We start from the raw sequence: 19,528 nt of genomic DNA, 5'->3' as shown, positions 1-19,528 counted from the left end.
ACTGCCTTCTCTGACTGGCAGTAATCTCTCTGGAGTCTTTGGTAATGATCTTTTCCTATCTCTGCTGAGATCCTTTTGAACTGGCTTGAACTTGGGGCCCTTCTGCATGCAGAGTCCATGCTCCCATGGCCCCTACTTTGCTCAACTAATACATATCTTAACAACCAGTATTTGGGTAATTTGACTGTGGCCCTTGGCTGGGGCTGGTGGGAGCTGTTTTAGGGGAGGACTGTTTAGGGGGAGGCTGCCCTAAAATGGTGTGGGACCAGTTTATCCAAAGGACTGTCTTCTCTCATATGAACTTGCCCATTGACTGAGTCCATCATTAGAGGCTTGCGTCCATATATCCCCTCCTATAGGTGGGAGGTTGGTAGTTACACGAGCAGGGCCTTTTCGACCATTACCCACTCTGGCCCCCAGAATTTGGTTAACTTTACTCCTGTTTCCTTTTAGCTTTCAAGATGCTTTCTTGCACTTGTCCTTCCTGAGGGATCCTGCCTAATTATTGTTTTGCTTCTTCCTTTACTTTTGGTGCTGGGTTGTGTTATAATCTTTTTTAATTCTTTGCATTATGTGTGTGTGTGTGTGTGTGTGTGTGTGTTGTGCTTTTATATAAGCTGTTGTGAGCACTGAAAAATTGGGAAAGTCAAGGATATGAATACAAAACACACATACAAAAGTTGGTCAAATGGCGGTGAGTGGTTTATTTGCCTTTTTCCTTCTTGGTCAGTTTCTCAACATCATCTTGGACGGATGATGAAGAATGGCTATCACTGCTTTCATCACTCTCATCATCACTGTCTTCTTCAGAATCTTCAGAATCATCTTCTTTGGGGCCTCTTCGTAATGCATTAAAACATGGGCTGAAATGCCACCAAAAAACAAACCCCTCAATGAGGATATTGTGCATTTCCTGGCAGATTCCAGATACAGTAAATGGTGGGAAGGGTAGCAAACCAGGGCTGCATCTACACTGACCTGTTTAATGTTATTTTCCCATATTAGAACGATATTAGATATGTCATTCTAAAATGTCACTTGCTATTTAACATTTTTATCATGCCCCCACCCACCCACCCACCCCGGTCAAATGTAAGTAATACCCAGCCACACCATTTTCCAAAATGCTGTTTCTTTCCCTGTTGCTGGTCGATGGTTGCTCTGTTCCTCCCTCTGGTGTCAAATTTTAATTCGCCCTTCCTCCTTCCCTCCATCCCATGGGAGGGAGGTCAGAATTTGAATGCAGTAAATAAAGAGAGGGGTAAAAACACTACATAGGGACATGTGAGCAGTGTTTCACCAATGTAGCAGCATAAAACAATTAAAAATTAAGCTATTAAAATACAAGGTAATAACGCATTATTAACGTAAAAAAGTAGGGTGTCATGTGTCCATTTATGTTATCAAAACCATTCCCTAACTCTTCCTTAACATTAAAAACCATGAGTATAGATATGCCCCAGGTCTTATACCAGGTCAGACTATTTTTCAGTTTCAGCACTGACTGGCAAAAACTCGACAGGGCTCAGGCAGGCCTCTTTCCCTTCCCTTCCCATCTGATCTTTTAACGGTGTGATATCAGGGATGAAACCTGGGACGTTATGCATTCATGGTAGCAAGTGAAGGGAAGCATCCCTGCCTGAAACCTGAGCTACTGCAGGTCAGAGTAGAAGCATTGAATTTAAGAACCAGTAATCTCACTCAAAGCAAGAGAAATTCAGATGATTGCAACAGTAATGGGAAGGTGTGAGAGAGGGGTTTTGCTGCTTCCTTCCATCCTAGTCTATTTGCTCTGTCCACTTTTCTCCATCCCCAAGTCAGTTCCAGTAAACCAGGAGTGGGTGGCATGTGGCCTTCCAGATGTTGTACTTCAAACCCCCCCATCAGCCCCAGTTAGCATGGCCAATGGTCAGGGATGCTGGAGTCCAACAGCCTCTGGAAGGCTACAAGTCTCCCAACTCTGCAGTAATCCCTATCCCCCTAAATCCTCTCCTTTATATACGAACAAGGAAGGCATGCCAATCCGTCATGTCCAATTTAGCTTTCAAAAAGCCAAATGCAGCAGCAACAGGTGAGAAATTATTTACTTGTGCGATGCACCTGCAGATGAAAGACCCACATACAGCGTTGGTAATTTCCCAATAGATGTTACACTCTTGCAGATGTGTTGAAACAATTCACTGGAACCCTATGTCAAAAGAGGCGCCATCTTGAAACTAAAAAAGTTTTGCTTCTTTTGATGTATTCAAACATTGCAAACAGGGTGTGCTAGAAATTAAAATGGTTCAACATCTAGTTAATTATGGCCTTTTTTTGCTTTCTTTCTTCTTTTTTAAAAAGGCCTTTTTAAGCAACATCCAATAATATTCCTAGGAATAGCAACAGTCCACCCACTCCACACAGCCCTTCCTGGGCAAATCACTTCAGCATTGATATGAATCCTATCTCTCACACATTCATTTCCCAGGGCTTATCTTAGCAGACCATTCTTTGCTAATTCTAGGCTCCTGTTTGGAGATGTGCCAATGGCTCCACTTGGCTACCTGCAGTTTCAGCATTGGGTGCTAAGAGCAGAGGAAATTGTAAATGCAAAGATTCTATGCAGGAGGTCCATGTGTGGAAACTTTCAACAAATAACCATCTGGTGAGCAGAGAGGAATAATGCCTGTGTGTGTGTGTGGTTCCATATGTATAGGCAGGGCAATTTATTTTTCATGGTAAATGATTTGATAGCTGAGAAATTTTGTGCTAAAGGTTCGTGTGGGAACACAGGGAAGCTACGTTTCCCCAGATCATAGAATCATAGAGTTGGAAGAGACCACAAGGGCCATCCAGTCCAACCCCCTGCCAAGCAGGAAACACCATCAAAGCATTCCTGACAGATGGCTGTCAAGCCTCTGCTTAAAGACCTCCAAAGAAAGAGACTCCACTCCACCACACTCCTTGGCAGCAAATTCCACTATCGAACAGCTCTTACTGTCAGGAAGTTCTTCCTAATGTTTAGGTGGAATCTTCTTTCCTGTTGGTCTGCCTGCTTCAGGATTGTCTACCCTGATGGACAGTGGCCACATCCATACCATATGTTTAAAGCACATTCAGCAATCATACTAAAGCAAATGGTTGCCAACTCCCCCCCCCCAAAAAAAAATCTGGAAATTGTATTTTGCTCAGGTTGCTAGGAATTGTTGCTCTGTGATGAAATTCCACAGGGCAAAGCCTGCCAGACTAAAATGAAGGGCAATCTAATATCAGGGACATGGGGAACCTGCAGAAAAGCCCCATCAGGAGGTCATAGTGATCAAGGTGGATCTTCTAAGTATGGGTACAAATGTGTCCTCCCACCTCCTGCTTCCTCGTCCTTTTAACAGGAGATGTCAGGGACTGGACGTGGGGCCTTTTAGGTGTGCTCTGCCGCTGAGTTAGAGTTCCTGCCTCCTAGAGACACCAACTTGCAAGTGTGGTGGGGGGCCCAACATCCCACACATGACGACATCATGTCAGGACATCACGCCAGCTTGGAGGAGCCAGGAATGTGGTGGCTTCAATGGTTGGTGGCTGCTGCTGCTGCTGCCACCACCAGGAGAAGGAGGAGGAGGACCCAACCACTAAAGCCACCTTGCTATTGTGTTCCTGGCTCCTCCAACCTGACATGACCATTTTTTTTAACATTGGGGGGGTGTTCCCCACAAACAAATGTTGAGGGGCTCAAAAAGGGTTTGGCCCCTAGGGGTTGGCGCCTCTGCCTCCCTCCACTCCACTGCATTTTCCTTTAGGTTGTGCAAGTGCTGAAGTGCCCCATGACACAGCTGTGCTTTTTAAGTATCTCTTACCTCCTCTCCACAATAAAACAGCAACATGGAAGAAATGCGAGAATGATCAGTCCTCCTATCCCGACACCAAGCATCCGCAGGATCTGTTGAGGGCCTGTTACAGTTCAATCAACGTCAGCTTGGCTTGTAACAGTCCTACAACCTAGTAAAGAGTCAGCTTTGCTTCACGGCCGCATTTGCGATTAAGAAACCTTCAGAGCGTGTGCATGTGTATAGTACACTAGGAGCTGTGCTCCTGTTTGCTCCACCACCACCCCTGTCATTTCCCCCACATTAACCCCCTAGAGCTTCCACTTCCCACCCCATGCAACTACTTAAGCTCACTTTCCACCAGACCAACCCAATTTCTGAAGCCACTTCCCTTTTCTACTCTGTAGCTCTGCTTTGTACCCCTTCGCTTCATTCCCATACCTGTGCCTCCTTTCCCCTCCTTTTGTGCAACCCCTCTTGCACATAAACCACTCCATGGTAATATTTTGCATCTCCTCCTCCTACTTACTGCAACTACTACACACTTTGTTCACCTTCTACCCAAGTTATGAAGCATATCCTGCAAGTGTCCTGGGACACACACACCCTTTTTAAAAAAATCACTACAGAATGGTGATGTTTTGGGTGCTATGATCTTTCCCAACTCCTTTCTTGTTGCAGTCAAGTCTCTGCAGCTAGGAAGCTAGCAAAGGAGTGAGATAGCTGGCCTAGAATCTCAATCTCTCTCTCTCTTAATGTGGGCTAGATTTTTTTTTTTAAAGTTCCTTCACAGGCAGTCTGACATGGTACCACTTCATTCCGCTGCACCTGTATAGAGGATCATAAGTTTTGTACTGCAGTTACATGTATTAGTGGGAAAAGTTTATTTCTGGGATGTGCTCTGATTTTAAACCAACACTCCAGTGCTATCACAGAAACATAGGAGAACCATTGTGGTGTAGCAGCTAAAGTGCTGCACTAGGACCTTGGAGATCAGGGTTCAAGTCTCCATGAAGCCCACTGGCTGACCTTGGGCCAGTCAATATCTCACAACCTAACATACCTCACAGGGTAGTTATGAGGACCAACTGGGTGTTTATGCCACCTTGCAGGGGTGCCAACTTGAATAAAATATTGCGGGTGCACAGGTAAGCACCACCCTGCGTAATCAATTACATGACACAGTGCACACACCATTTGAATGGCAATGCCCATCAACTTTGCAGGGGACCAGCCCCCTCAAATATTTTATTCTGGGGGCTGGAGCACTCACAGCCCCTAGGTGTTGGCTCCTATGCCACCTTGACTACCTCTGAAAAAACGTAATAATGAAAAATACTGACATAAAAAGGCATATTAATTAAAATAATAAAAGACCTACCCACATGATGCTGAAACGATACCCTGCATGAATGCTGTGCAATAGAATGTACCTTCACCCAATTATTTGTTTGCTTGTGTTGCAACAGAAGAAAATCTCTAATAAAACTCTAATAATTTTTTTTAAAAAAAGGGATATTAACTGTAAAGTAATTGTTCATTTCCATCCTATAGGAAATACTCCCCCCAAGACATTTCCCTATCTAACACCCATTTTAAAATGCATGCCTTATCACAGCATCCCTTAGCCTGCTGCCCTCCAATATCTCTAACTCCCATCAGTTTTGACCCCAGTCCAGGCATTTGGGGGTGATAGGAATGAGAGCCTAGCAACATTTTGAGGCCACCCAATTGGGGAAGGTTGCCTTATAACAATATGAATTTGAACATTTTGGGGTGCACTCCTGGCTGAATCTTTGTTATTCAGACACACGTGACTACAGTGGCTCCGACTGCCTATGGCTGTTAAGGAATATACGGTAGGAAACTGAATTGGTCCATCTAGCTCAGTATTGTCTGCACTGACTGGCAGAGGCATTCCAGGGTTTTAAGGCAAGGAATCTTTCCCAGGCTTACATGGATATCAAACCAGGGACATTCTGCATGCAAAGCAGATGCCCTACACCGAGCTGCAGCCCTTCCTGGCAGCTCAGGCTTGGGCTTGTTTAGCTGCAGAAGTCCAGGCACCTGTGACCTCCAGAGTGTATCACAGTAATGCATTACTTGTGGGGCATCCATTAAATCTGTTGCCTGGTTGTTGAAGGAGGTACCTCATTCACAGGGCAAAACATCTGTGCTGAAGGAGTTGCAGAGGCTGCAAATATGATACCGGGCCAAGTTTAAGGTCTTTCTATGGAACAACTTGAATACCAGGTTATCTCTGGGAATGCCTTATATTCTGCACCTCTGCTGAGATATTTCAATCTTTGGGAGAGATGCTGTTAGCATTGCCATATGCTCCTGAGGTTCATCTTATGATCACTTTTTATTCCAGCAGGCCTTTTCACAGGCAGATCTGATTTTATTGTTTTAAACTGGTTTTATATATTTACTGTACTGTTGAGTTTGACGCATGCTACTTAGTGACAATTGTGCTTAAGTGGCATATAATTTGTCTGAGTAAAAATAAATTAAATAGAATAAAGTCAGGGCCTTCTCTTTGGAATGCAATTCCAATAAGCACCCACTGTTTAGACACCTGCTTAGTATGCACCTGTTTACTCAGGCTTCCCTTGGGCGATCAAGCTATGTTGATGCATTAATCTGCTCTACTGATTTGCAACGAGTTTGGGACTTGCTTTATGCATGCAATTTTATTTCATACAAAGTATCAGAGCAGTTTGCAACAGTTATACATAAAAACCGTACAATAAAAGCTACATTAAAATTCTGGAATCAGAAACCAGCTAGCTATTATGGAGAGATGCAGCCTTAATTGCCTGCACAAGCCTATTGGAATAGGAAAGTTTTCAGCAGGCATTTAAAACTGGAAACAGAAGGTGCCTGCTGAATCTCTGTTGGCAGACTATTCCATAATGCTGGGCCAATGACACTCAGGGCTTAGGTCTTGTTGTTGACAAATAAACCTTGCCAACTTGGGGAACCACCTCCAACATGCGGGCAGATGATCTCAGTGATTGTACTGGGATAGAAGTGTTCAGGTGTTCCCTAAGGTGCCTAAAATTTTCAGTGCTTTGTGAATTAATACAAGGACATTGAACCTGTATTAGAAGCATATGGGCAACCAGTGCAGATGTTTTAACAATGGTCTCACATGCTGGCCACATTCTCCCATTCTGCACCGACTGCAGGTCCCTAATCAGGCCCAATGCATAGTGTGCATTGCAGTAATCCAGACTCGAGGTTACCAAAGCCTGGACTACAATGGTAAGGCTATCCCTATACAGGAATGGCTGTATTGTTGAATTTATGCATTCACTGCCACAATATTTTCCCCCTATATTGTTGCTGGCATATAAACATGGCAATAGGTAAAATAAAATATCCTCCCTTTTAAGTTACAAAAGCAGTTTGTCATGTGGCATCAGAAGAAGAGAGGCTGCCTGTTTGAGAAAACAAAAAAACTCAAAGACTCCAAACATGTGAAACTAGCTGCAGAGGGATTTTTGTTGGCTCCTAATCTATGTTTGTTGCAAATATAACTGTGATGGAAATCCTGCTGGATCAGCCCTAAGGTCCACTTAGTCTGGCAGCCTTCTTTCCAAGAGGCCACCCAGAAGCCTCCAGGAAGACCACATGAAAGCAACAGGCCTTGCCTCACACTGTTCTCAAAACTGGCAGGGGAAAATAGAAAACATGTTCAGTGAAGTGAAGAATCAGACGATTGAACAGGGCAATAAAATTGCCAATTACCCATTGCAGGAGGTAACCCAATAATTTGTGAGATGCTGGAGTCTAAGAGGCCTGTGAAGGGTTGGTGTTTTGTCAACAGATTGTTAGAATGCACACAGCGTGTGCTTTGTGGACTATAAGCACGTGTTGTTTATTGACATATGCTGCACATCCTGAAGCATTCAAGTACCAAAATCACTCTACAAACAAACTGGATGGAAAAGAAACTCCAGTCCTACAGGAGAAGCACATTGAATTTTCAAGAACCATTTTAAGATGCACTCCAAGACACAATGGGAGTCACAATGCAGTGGTACCTCAGGTTAAGTACTTAATTGGTTCCGGAAGTCCATACTTAACCTGAAGCATACTTAACCTGAAGCGAACTTTCCCATTGAAAGTAATGGAAAGTGGATTAATCCGTTCCAAATGGGTCTGCGGAGTACTTAACTTGAAAGTACTCAACCTGAAGCGTACTTAACCCGAGGTATGACTGTATCTGTGTGCACTGATGTAAAATGAAACAGGTCACTACTCTGTGTAGTCAAAGGGTACAGGACCTGTCGCCTTCTAGTTGTTGTTAGGGATGATGGAATGAAGGAATTGTAGCCCAGCAACAACTGAAGTGGTACAGCACAACACTTAAACTGATCTAGTCCAACAGTGTTTATTCTGACTGGTATGACTTCTCGGACAGAAATATTTCCCAGATCAGCTATCTGAGATTTTTACTTAACAGGCAAGGAGAGAGATATAACCTGGGACCTACTGTGTGAAAATCTTCCGAGCTATGGCCCCTCGTGCTCATTTGAGAGCTTCCTGGTGCATTACATAAGTCCTCAGCACAGACATGCAAGCACGAGGCTAGTCCATTAAGTAGGGCAAGTGGGGAACTGCCCCATGAAGCTGAGCTGCTCTCAGCCACCACCACCCCACCAGCTTGCCTCCTTGATTAAAACCAATCCAGGGGCTGGCAATGTATTGTCATTTTCCTTCCTACTAGTTTCGGTGTTATCCCTTGAATGGAGGAAGTTGGGGTGGGGGAATCAGAGTGAGTTCGCTCTGCCTGTCATTGGCTCTGACTTCACCTACTGCTGGCTTCTGCCCCAACTAATCCCAAGGGTCACCCAGCAGCCTGCTTACAAACCTGCCCCTGTATCTATACTACTCTGCTGTGCCACCTGGGAAAAGCAGAAACAAGGTCTTGGCTGAAGGTGGCAGTGTAGGCATAAGAAACTATGTGTCCAGCTTTGCAGAACAAGTGAAAGAGTCCTAAAGGCAGAATGCCACTTACGGTCTTTGAGTGGAGTGTAGCAGTCCAACTGAACATGCTTTTTAGACGAGAAGCAGCACTTGTGTTCCAGACACAACGACTTGTTGCTCTTTTCCCCAGCTTGGCAAGGCACCACAGGCTGATTTGTTTTGGGTCGACACGCTTTGGGAAATGAAGCAGAAATGCAATATTTCAGTTCCAAGCCCAGTTTAAATGTGCATATCACTGAGGCACAAGGCAAAGTTATTCCAGACCGCTGCTTCCATTCCATGTGTTCCACTTTAAAGAAAACAGTCCTTTATTTCAAGGTCTCTCCAGTCCAAGTCTGGCTTAAAGACAGAAGACCCCAAGAAGAGAGAGCAAGAGGGTTCTTAGAGTCGCCTGTCAACAGTGAGCGACAACATCTGGGCAGGTGACAGAGCAAGCATGAAGTTCACCTGGTTACCACCTTCCCCAATTACAGGGTATCCAAGAGCATTCTATACAGAGCAGACCTACTGAAATGAGTGGACCTAAATTAGTCATGTCCATTCATTTCAGTGGGTCCGACATTAGAATTACTATGGCTTGAATCCATGCAGGGTTGTCTTTAGCAGATGCAGCGCCGGGGTGCAAATATCCACCCAGTGCCCCCAAATCATCACGGATAGTGTGTGGGGTGGCCGTAGCTGTGCACTGCCATCCATCCAGGGGGGCACAACTCTCCCCCATGCCTCTGCGGGAGAGTGAGCCCCGCAGAGGCTTGGTAGTGAAGTTGTGCCCCTCCCAAGCTTCCACAGGAGGAGAGTGATCCCCACAGAGGCTTGGGAGGGAAGCTGCGTGCCCGACAGCCATATGGTTGGCAGGGCACAGCTTCCACCCTAAGTCTCTGTGGGGATCGCTCTCCTCCCGAGGAGGCTTGGGTGGGAGGGAAGCTGCACATCTGCCAGCCTTATGGTTAGTGGGGCGCAGCTGTCGGGTGTGCAGGGAAAAGGGAGGCCACCGGCAAAGCCGTGAAGCTCCCCCACTTGCTGGGGCACCCCTGAGAGGCCGGCAACCTGGCGCGATGCACCAGTAAAGCCCTATGGGAAAGATGGCTCTGAATCCATGTTTGTATCTATATCAGGAGTGAAGAACCACACACACACACACACACACACACACACACACACACACACACCAGATGTTGCTGGACTACAACTCTGAGCAGCCTTAACTATTGACTATGCTGGCTGGGACTAATGGGATATGTAGTTTAGCAACGTCCAGAGGGCTAGAGGTTTCCCAGCCCTGATCTATGCATACAAATTAGCTCAGTGTCCTCTTTCTATGAGACATGTTTCCTTTTTCTGGGAGGGATATGCAAGTGGCTGATATTATGTTTTATTGGAAATTTGCTGAGAGTTCCTTCTCACTTATGCATCAACTCCATGCAAGGGAGAAAAGGAACAGTAGCCGGGGGGGGGGGGGGAGCACAGAGAGACACAAAGAGGGGCCAAGCATCAATGTGGTGGTTTTGAAAGTATGTTTTTGATTGAGCCCTTTGCTTTGGAGTATCTGAATAAGATTCAGGAGGGCCTGTTTCCTTTGAAGGTTGGAACAAACTGGGCAATCTTCACACACTAATGAGCTGATTATTTCCAAGTGCAACTTTGAAGTCTGCTTCTCCTTTTGGTGGAAAAAGCAATGCTACCACCAAAAAGCAAAAGAGCCTTGCAGCAAGATTTGTGCAAGGCCCTCCTTTCATTTATTTAAACAATTTATATACCACTTAACTACAATAGTCTCTAAGCGGTTTGCAAAGATGGGGCTTTGCAATTGCTTCGCTTGTAAAGACCAGCCCCTACAATGCACAGCAAACTGATTCTGGAATCCACTAATGGGAGAAAAAGAGGGAACCGAAAGCAGGGTCCCCCTTCTTCTCCTTCAACTTCTTCAGCATCCAGCCACTGCAGCAAGCGTTGTCGACCTTTTGGGAGTCTGGGAAGTCTGCTGTGGACACCTGCGAGCATATGTGCAGCATGCTGGGTATCCATGCACCACAGCTTAGCAGGAGGAGTGTCCAAGGCTTGCCTTGTGCTCCATTGGCCTGTTTTCCCAACCCCTATGCTCTTGGAGTATGGCCATAGGTGCCAACTCCCAGACTGAAAAATCTGGGATCGGAAGTCACGCAGCCATTTTGGAACTGGGCAGAGCAGCACCGGAAGTCACTTCTACTCATGCTCTGCCCATTTCCAAAATGGCCGCAGCACCAGAAATCACTTCTGCGCATGTCCAGGGACTCCAGACATGCGCAGAAGGAGCCTCCCCGGGCCGGTAAGAATCCGGGGGATTTACGTTGTTTTTTTAAAAAAATCTGGGCTGCCAGCGGGAAACGGCTGGAAAAACGGGGGTTTCCCAGGGAATACGGGAGACTTGGCAGCTATGAGTATGGCAAGAATGGGAGAGAAAGGAAAACCCTGCTTCATTGGCCTGCCCAGCACTGGATTTATGGATTGTATACAAGTCCTACTCAGTGTAAAACCATCAAACATAAAGAGACTAAGTCCATTAATTTCAATGGGTATACTCTGAGCAGGACCACCGCTGGATAACTATGTATATGTGCGTGAATATCCACATGTATCTCTAAGTCCTTTTGGTTGTTCCACTACCCTCAGGTGGTGGCAGCCTAGGAAAGATTATTCTCTGTGGCAGCCCTTAATTTGTGGAAACCCACTCCCCCGAGAAGTATGTCTGGATTCTTCACTTTGAAGCTTTTAGTGAATGCTAAAGATGCCCCCTTTTACCCTGACATTTGACACTTGAGATGTCCATTTTTAAGATGGTCCCCCTCTTCTTCCTTTGCAAGTTGAAAACAAACTGTTTTTAATGTTGTGTTTTAAATTGTTGTAACATTCTCTGGGATCTTAAGGTGAAGGGTGGGTAACAAATAACAACAGCAGCTACTGCTGTGTTGACTTTTTTTCTTTTGCTGTAAATACATTGCGTAGCTATAGCAGTATGCTAACATTTGATACCCACCATTAAATTTGCATTGGGAGCATCTCAACCCATCCAAAGAACTGCTGAAAGTAGTCCTGTGCATCAGGAGGGCTTTGAGGGCTTCTCAAATAAGATGACCCTCGTGGTCCCTTCCAACTCTACACTTCTATGATTCTAAGATGCTTGCAAAGCAGTATGGGTGACCCATGTGCAGCTGCAGCATGAGAGGAAAGGGAAGGTTCATTCCTTTGGGCAACCCCTTTTTATTTCCTTTCCCAAACATGGAACGTGGCACTCTGCATAGAACAACACCCCTCAATATAGCCCAACAAAGAGACCTTTCACTGAAGTACCACAGTAACAAACATTTCAAATCCACTCAAGGATTTGAAGTGGGGGCAATGAAATATGACGCCACAATAGCACTTACTCACTGGGTTGAAAAAGGTCACCAGCTGTTCAGATACGATCTGTACTTTCGTCCTTGGCTCACGGGGAGCAACTTCAGTTTCATTTAAATCATCCAATGCGGGAAATGCAGAACCTGAAAAGCCCAGAACAATTCAAACTCCTGCACGGCAACTCAAGGGGGAAACTCATTTAAGTACCATAGTACAGTTTTCCCACTTAAACTCTCTCTCCCCCCCTATCAAAACACTTCCCCCCACTCAGCTTCTGATCCCGTTCTTCAGGTAGGTGGTGGACTGAATACTATGCCCTCTGTCTTAGTGGTGGTTGGAGGAGAATATCAGGTCAGTTCAAAATAAAATCTCTCTCACCCACCATGCTTTGTAAGTATATGAAGGAGCCAATCTGGCACATACCTTGGTTGTCGAACTTTATCCATTCCGGGAGTCCGTTCGACTCCCGGAACGGTCCGAAAACCAAGGTGTGGCTTCCGATTGGCTGCAGGAGCTTCCTGCACTCAAGCGGAAGCCATGGAAGCCAAGCCAGATCTTCAGCTTCCAATAAACATCTGCAAACCAGAACACTTCTTCTGGGTTTGCAGCGTTCGGGAGCTGATTTGTTCGGGAGCCAAGCCAAGGTACCGCTGTATTGCCAAGACCTGAATAGGTTAGCTGGGAACAATCAACCTGACCTACTTATGTCTTCCCAGATACTCAGTGCTCCACAAAGGTAGACTTGAGGTTTTGGGAGGGTAATTGCTGCTATCCCACGAGGATCAGAGACCAACTGGTGGTGCATTCCAGAAATGTGTGAAAGCTGATGGATTCCTGAATGCTGCTAGAGATTTTCCAGAAGCCTCGGAAGGCAATTCTGCCAAGGTCCTAGTCTCCCTGTGGAATGGTGAGACATGACAGGCCTTTGACACAACTGCACCCAAATGTCCTCTCTGGTGCTGTTGAAGTTAGGCAACCACCCAATTTATTGGGGAGTTCCAGGCAACTGGAGACAACTGCAGTACAAGTGGTATAAGTTTTGCTCTGAAGGAGACTGTACACATAATCATGCCTACTGTGTGGTGGTTAACATGGAGAAAACAGCCTATTTGGCAACCCATGTACCACTTAGAAAAGCTATTCCACAATGGAAGTGACAATCATTTACCCTCATTAACCCAGTCTTGGAGCCTACCGTAGAAAATCTGCAAGGACAAAATTGTCTGCTTCATATAGACTTGAGTGCTGCTCTTGCTGGCTGTAGAATCAGCCTTGATTACTCTGATGGGTGAGATTTGGGTGAAAGACAGAAGCACCACGAACCTGTTGACTCCCCTAGATCACTCAGTGGGTTGAGATACCACAGACCACAGTGTATGTCTGGTCTCAGCGAGTTCGTAGTTTGTTTTGCGGTGGCTTCACTACTACTTACAGGGTCTGTTCCATTGAAAAGTATTGACTGATGGTGCCTTGGACCCCTAGGAGTTGTTGGGTACCACAATTTTGTTTCCAACACTATTTAATATCTAGATGAAGCTGCTGTGGAGGTCATTAGAAGGTATCTGGCAAGATGTCACTTAGTTCCATTTCTCTGTAACATCTCAAATCAGGAGGTCATAAACTGGTGCCTGGATGCAGTTGTGAGCTGGATGACAGCAAATAATCCTGACTATTTGCAAAATTGCATTGGACTGATGGAAGCTGGAATCCAACAACTGCCAGAATGAAACATGCTGGCTACTTTTGAGCTAGCTCAGGACTTGCAGCAGCTGTCTACAGCTTCAGACAAGAGTATTTCCTAGCTCTATTTGGGGATGCTAGGGCACTCTCAGTTCATTTCTTGGCTTAGGAAAGTTGGGTATTGTTAGCAGAAAATGACCCAGTAGGCCAACCTTTGAAGCCTAGTGGTCCTATTTAAGCACATAGGCAATAAGTTCCCTGCGCTATGGATTGAATTGATACCTGCTGTATTCAAAGCATGTATACTTCACCACTGAGTTATGGCACTTTTCAAAGCAGTGATGGTAGTAGTAGGGAGAGGGAGAGGAAGAAATTGATTGGGGGATAAGAACTAATCCAGAGGACAGGCTACCAGTTTGCCCACATGCTGTTTAGATCAACAGATACACACAGCTAGAGTACAGATTGGATATGGTCAACACCTTGAATTTTAAAAGCTGGTAGCCTTATAAGTTTCCCTGAGCAATTCCTCTATTGTCAAACATTGCAGGCTACCTTATGTTTAAGAACTACTCCTTATAATACTCACTTGGGCTAACAGCATGATACAATACACACAAGCATTTTGCTAAAATCTGGGTCACAGAGATCATCATCAGTATTACTTCTGCAATGAAAAACAAATAATGTAAACTCCAGGAAACCTTCACCTGCTTATTGAGGAAAGAATACTCAAAAGTCTTGTCTTATTTGGATTACTTTTGCATGGGGCAACAGTCATTTTGCATGGGAACCCCAGATCAATTCCACACATTTAAAAACACTTTGTAGAATCACACTTGACTGGTTGGGTGCAGAGGATTGGTGGGAGGAACTAGCTGGGGAATCCCCAAGGGAAGAAGGCTCAGAGCTCAGGAATTGGTGGTGGGACGATGGAGTGGTCAGAGGGAGAAGAGGGTGTAGACCAGGAAGAGGTGCAGAAGCTGAAGAGTTAATAAGGTATTGTAAGCAAGGTATTAGTAAGCAAGGTATTAGGGAGGCAGTGCAAGACAGGAGTGCCTAGCGTGCTATGGTCCATGGGGTCACGAAGAGTCGGACACGACTAAACGACTAAACAACAACAACAATTGTGGCAGAGAGAAGTCCAGAATCAGAAATCGAAGTTGAAGCAGGAGAGGAGGGAGGCCAAGAAGCAGAGATGAGTCTGGCTGGTGAAGAGTCACAGGTGTTTCCCATTCCTGCTGCAACAAGCTCCCCTCCCTCCTTGTACCACAGAACCAAGAGAGGCATGTAGAGTGTGGGCTACGTTAGCATCACACAGTTTTTGTCTTGGATTCCTTGGGAGAAATCCTGGAGAGGTGGGGACTTAGGCAGCTGTGGGAAGGTGGGGACCTTCAGTCTATGCAACTGCTTCATGGGGGCAAGCCGTACCGAAGAGGAGTTGCTGTGCAGATCCTGTTTTTGCTGATAAAGAGTTAACTCCACTTGCTTTGTGTGATTTACTGCTGACTCACTCCAGGCACTTGCCAACTCAGTGGATGCTAATGAGTCCAGCAAACCTCTCAACTCCATAAACTTCATTTCAGACCATGAAAGGGTCATTGGATGAAGGTTGGATGAGGGTGAGTTAGTGTGGCAGTTATGAGTTAAGACCAGGTTTGAGGAACCTGTGGCCCTCCAGTTGCTCTTGAACTCCCATCGTTCATGACCATTTGCCATGATAGCTTGGGGCTGGTGGGAACTTAGATTCGTAGAGTTGGAAGGGACCACAAGGGTGATCTAGTTCAACCCTCTGCAATGCAACAGCTGGAGCCCAACACCTGGAGGGCCCCAGGCTCCACATCCTTAGTTTATTCTTAGCTGGGGAAGATAACCAAGTTCACAGTGGGTGGCCTTGGCCCAATCTTCCTCTCTCAGGCATTAACAGAGGGGTTTTGAGAATGCATCTTGATGCATCTAAATACAATGGTCTGAGCTCAGTGGAATAAGATAGGCTACAAAGGTGAATAACAAAAATCATGCCGCCACCTGATTGAAGAAACCTTAGCTGATTGAACTTTACTCAAGTAGATAGATTGAATTTGCATAGATTCTCACTTAAGTAAAACAGACTCTCCCCAGACCACATAATTTTGTCTTTAAAAAAGAACACGTCACAGCAGATACCCAAAATTCTTTACCTCATGTATCAGGATGGTGTCCACTACCTGCAGGTGCTAGGGAGGTAGGTGTGATAATGCTCACTACCTGTAGTTTCTGAAAGTTTTTAATTTTTTAAATATTTTTTTTTTAATCTGCTGCCCTAGTGGCCTCTTACTTCAATATTAGTAATATTTTAATCACCTTAAATTGATGCATCAAAGCAGCTCTGGGTTAAACCCTTATTGACTTTTAGCCAGAAATGGGTCATCCCCAATGGTAGAAACCTTAGATCTTAACTTTCCAGAACAGTGCAAATCTTGCTTACTTTAAACTGGGGTGCAGGACCTTAATATTACTAAGCAAATTAAGGGCATCCTAATTCATACTAACTGCAGAGACACAGATGGAGAAGAAAGGCCCTAACCTAATACAGGGTTATGATAAAACTGATCAATAAAACTTACAGTAAGGTTAAAGTAGATTCATTTAACCTTAGCTACTGAGAGGTCTCCAGCCACCCTTTCTAGCTTTTAGAAAAGAATCAATTGCCTCATGGCTCAAATGAAGTTACATACATTTCTGTATTTTGAGGTCTCTGCACACTTGTCAACTTGCAGACTCTTTAAGGAAATGGTTCAGTGTCGTAGCTATGGGGATCTCTATTATGACTTACACGTTTGGTAATGACTTCCAGAGGGCTGGCTATGTTAACCAGTTTGGATATTTTAAAGATCATGATTTGTTGTTGAATGAAATTATGCCACAAGTCTTTAAGGTCTCAAATGACTCTTTATAAGCTTACCAGATTTTTTTCAAAGAATCCGGAGACACTTTTTTTTTTTTGAAAAGAGAGAAAAGTTATTTTTTTAAAAAGTTTTGGTTTTGTTTTTTTTAAAAAGAAGTAATATCTTCTCTTCTGTGGTCTCCTCTGTCACGTGTCCTTCCTCTGGGCCCCGGCCTGCTCTCTTGAAGCACTAGCCGCGTGGAGTAGGCTTGGGTCAGGCCTGGGCTTGTCCATGTGTGCTTGCCCTCCTAGGGCTTTCCTCCTTAGCAGCAACAGCAGCGGGGCGGCAAGGTCGGGGCTCCCCTCTTTTTTCTCCTTCCTCTTTCTCTCTCTTCCTTCCCCTTCTCCTTACGTCGCCTCCAGGGTTTCCCTGGCCCCGGAGCACTGCTGGGCAGTCGGCCGGGTGGCCAGACGCTCTTGCTCCTGGCTCGATTTGGGTCGTGGGGCAGTGGTGGCAGGAGCAGCAGTTTCAGAAGCCCAGAGCCAGCCTGGTAGCGCAGTTGGCTCTGGTTGGCTTCAGCTGTTTGCTGCCATGGCACCCGCCATTTTGCCTCACTGGAAGTCCCCATATGATGTGTCTTGTGCCATTGAACCAATCAGGCAACATTCATTCTGTACTAATGAATCTACAACACAAGATATAAATCCGGTGACATTAAATGAAATCCGGGGACATTCCGGGGACGGATTTTGCCTGGGGACAGATTTGTAAATCCAGGGACTGTCCCCGGGAAACAAGGACGTCTGGTAACCATATCTTAGGCATTCGTCATGTACCAATGTGACTTGAGATCAAGAAAATGTAACATTACATAGCCAGGGATATGAGAGAAATGAAACAGAACAAGCTCCTAGTGATTGCTAGCTAGGAAGGGGCAAAAAGTGCCTAAGGTTGTGTCACTTTCACTGGGAAAAGGTGGAAGAACCTCTTACGACCAAGAGGTTGAGAAGAACACAAAGGTGTTAAGTGCCTGAAGCTTCTCTTCTGCTGCCCCCCACCCCCTCCAAAGCTCAGAATCAGGAATATTAACGTGACACTTTTGCTTATGTGTAATTTGGGGATATGTACTTGGTTTGTGTCTCAAGTTACCATTCTTCCACATCTGATTTCTGTTCAGGATTAGGATATCAGCTGTGATAGGCCTCTTGCTCAAGGCTATAGGCTTCTGGCACAATTAATCCAACCCTACTTCCTCCAGATAATGTGTACATGCGTTGGCGGGTATAAGGCCAAGGCTGCATTCAGTAGCCAGCAAATTGTGGCGGTGGATTTCAGAAGTGAGGATCTCTCTCCAGTTTTGAGTCTCTACTAATTTGACTACAACCTCTTTATGATGCACCAGGATCTCTTAAGTACATGCATATAGTGTTAATAGTAATTGTGACGGGTTGACTTGAGGCACTAAAACAATTTACTTTGAACTGTGTGAGCAAAAAGATTTTTCCACTGTCAACTCTAAAACAGCTGAAAACAGAAAAGGGCAAAGATTCTGAAGCTCTGCTGCGTTACTCTGCTGGTGACACTGGTATAGGTGTGATCTTAAGAATGCTATCATTGCACAGATAAAAGACAAGACACCTTGAGTTTCAGAAGCGCTTATTGGCTGCAAGACTTCATTCCTTTCTTGTTTTGCAGCCTCTCATTTTGGGACAGGTCACACCACTTAAAGCAACTGTGAAGATAATTTAAAGGATAAAAAGTGGTTTCTTTTCATCACAACGTAAGGAATGGTAGGGAAAGAGACAAGATGAAAAACTTCACCCTGAGGATTAACTGGAGTTCTTGTGAATACACACAAAACATGGTAAAAAGAAACAAATCTACAGGATCCTTGGTGCAACTTATGTTGTCGGGCCTTTGGCATACTTTTAACCCATTCACCAATTTCATGTGATTGAAAAACAGGGCTACACATAACTGTTCATTGATTGGCTCTCTGCATAGCAACTGTGCAGGCCAACTACAGAAAGGTCTATAACTAGCAAATATAAAATGCTCTCCCGCTTCTTCAATCATTGTTTTATCTCTCACTTCTGACAAGTTAGAGGCCAAAAAGATACAACTGTTGCTTCATCAGAATGCGCTTATTAACAAAAGCGAACCAACTCTCAGAATTCTTCTACCTACCAAAGCCTGATGACAAATTGGTTTTCAAGTTTATTTGAAGTCACCTGCCATGTTGTGGTGGATGCCGTTTTGAACAATTGTCAAAGTTTCAGATATGGCATTGGTTGAGGGCCGGATGTCTCAATTTACTTACTTATCAAACCTTTATTAGGCATTTTACAAATAAAACCATAAAAGAGAAAATAACATATAAGAGCTTTGAAATATATATTTAAAAGGCAGCAGTTGGCTACATAGACTGATTATATATATATATATATATATATATATATATATATATATATATATATGTGTGTGTGTGTGTGTGTGTGTGTGTGTGTGTGTGTGTATGTAGAATCTGTGGCTTTCCTTGTTAACCTGCTCCTTGGAGGACTGCTACCAAAAACTCGGCTACCCCCGCCGTTACGCTTTGGTCAACGTCAGATAGGCAGAATCCCACACTTTCACCTTATTGGGGTTCCAGACCACCCAAAAGAGGGGACAGCACACGTTGACGGGGCGTACTGCACAATGGACAATGAAAGATAATATGCTCTACAGTGTCCGGGACATTCATAGAACATCTGCAGAATCTCTTGTTTCTAGGAATGTTTTGATATCTTCCCCTGACAAATGCCGAGGGAA

The 19,528-nt window shown here is 44.8% G+C and overlaps 1 protein-coding gene across 1 annotated transcript; it reads right to left on the bottom strand.

Moving 5' to 3' along the window:
* Nucleotides 1-703: 703 nt before the first annotated feature.
* On the bottom strand, nucleotides 704-14,506 carry FMR1NB (FMR1 neighbor). Its single transcript, XM_060270581.1, has 5 exons — nucleotides 14,440-14,506; nucleotides 12,200-12,313; nucleotides 8,827-8,967; nucleotides 3,831-3,924; nucleotides 704-863 (listed from the first exon to the last, which is right to left on the bottom strand). Exons 1-5 carry the CDS (start codon nucleotides 14,504-14,506, stop codon nucleotides 704-706), a joined length of 576 nt encoding a protein of 191 aa, XP_060126564.1.
* Nucleotides 14,507-19,528: the final 5,022 nt, after the last annotated feature.

This window comes from Zootoca vivipara, chromosome Z2, assembly GCF_965207765.1.
Source record: "Zootoca vivipara chromosome Z2, rZooViv2.hap1.1, whole genome shotgun sequence".
NCBI lineage: Eukaryota > Metazoa > Chordata > Lepidosauria > Squamata > Lacertidae > Zootoca > Zootoca vivipara.
Note: the sequence above shows the minus strand (reverse complement) of the source record. Positions and strands in the feature narration are given on the sequence as shown.

Excerpts from the sequence above, each read along its gene's own strand:
- FMR1NB (XM_060270581.1), bottom strand. The coding sequence starts at position 14,506 with ATGATGATCTCTGTGACCCAGATTTTAGCAAAATGCTTGTGTGTATTG. Across the intron at positions 12,314-14,439 it reads GTATCATGCTGTTAGCCCAA|GTTCTGCATTTCCCGCATTG; the intron begins GTGAGTATTATA and ends TGGGCTTTTCAG. Across the intron at positions 8,968-12,199 it reads GACCTTTTTCAACCCAGTGA|CGTGTCGACCCAAAACAAAT; the intron begins GTAAGTGCTATT and ends CATTTCCCAAAG.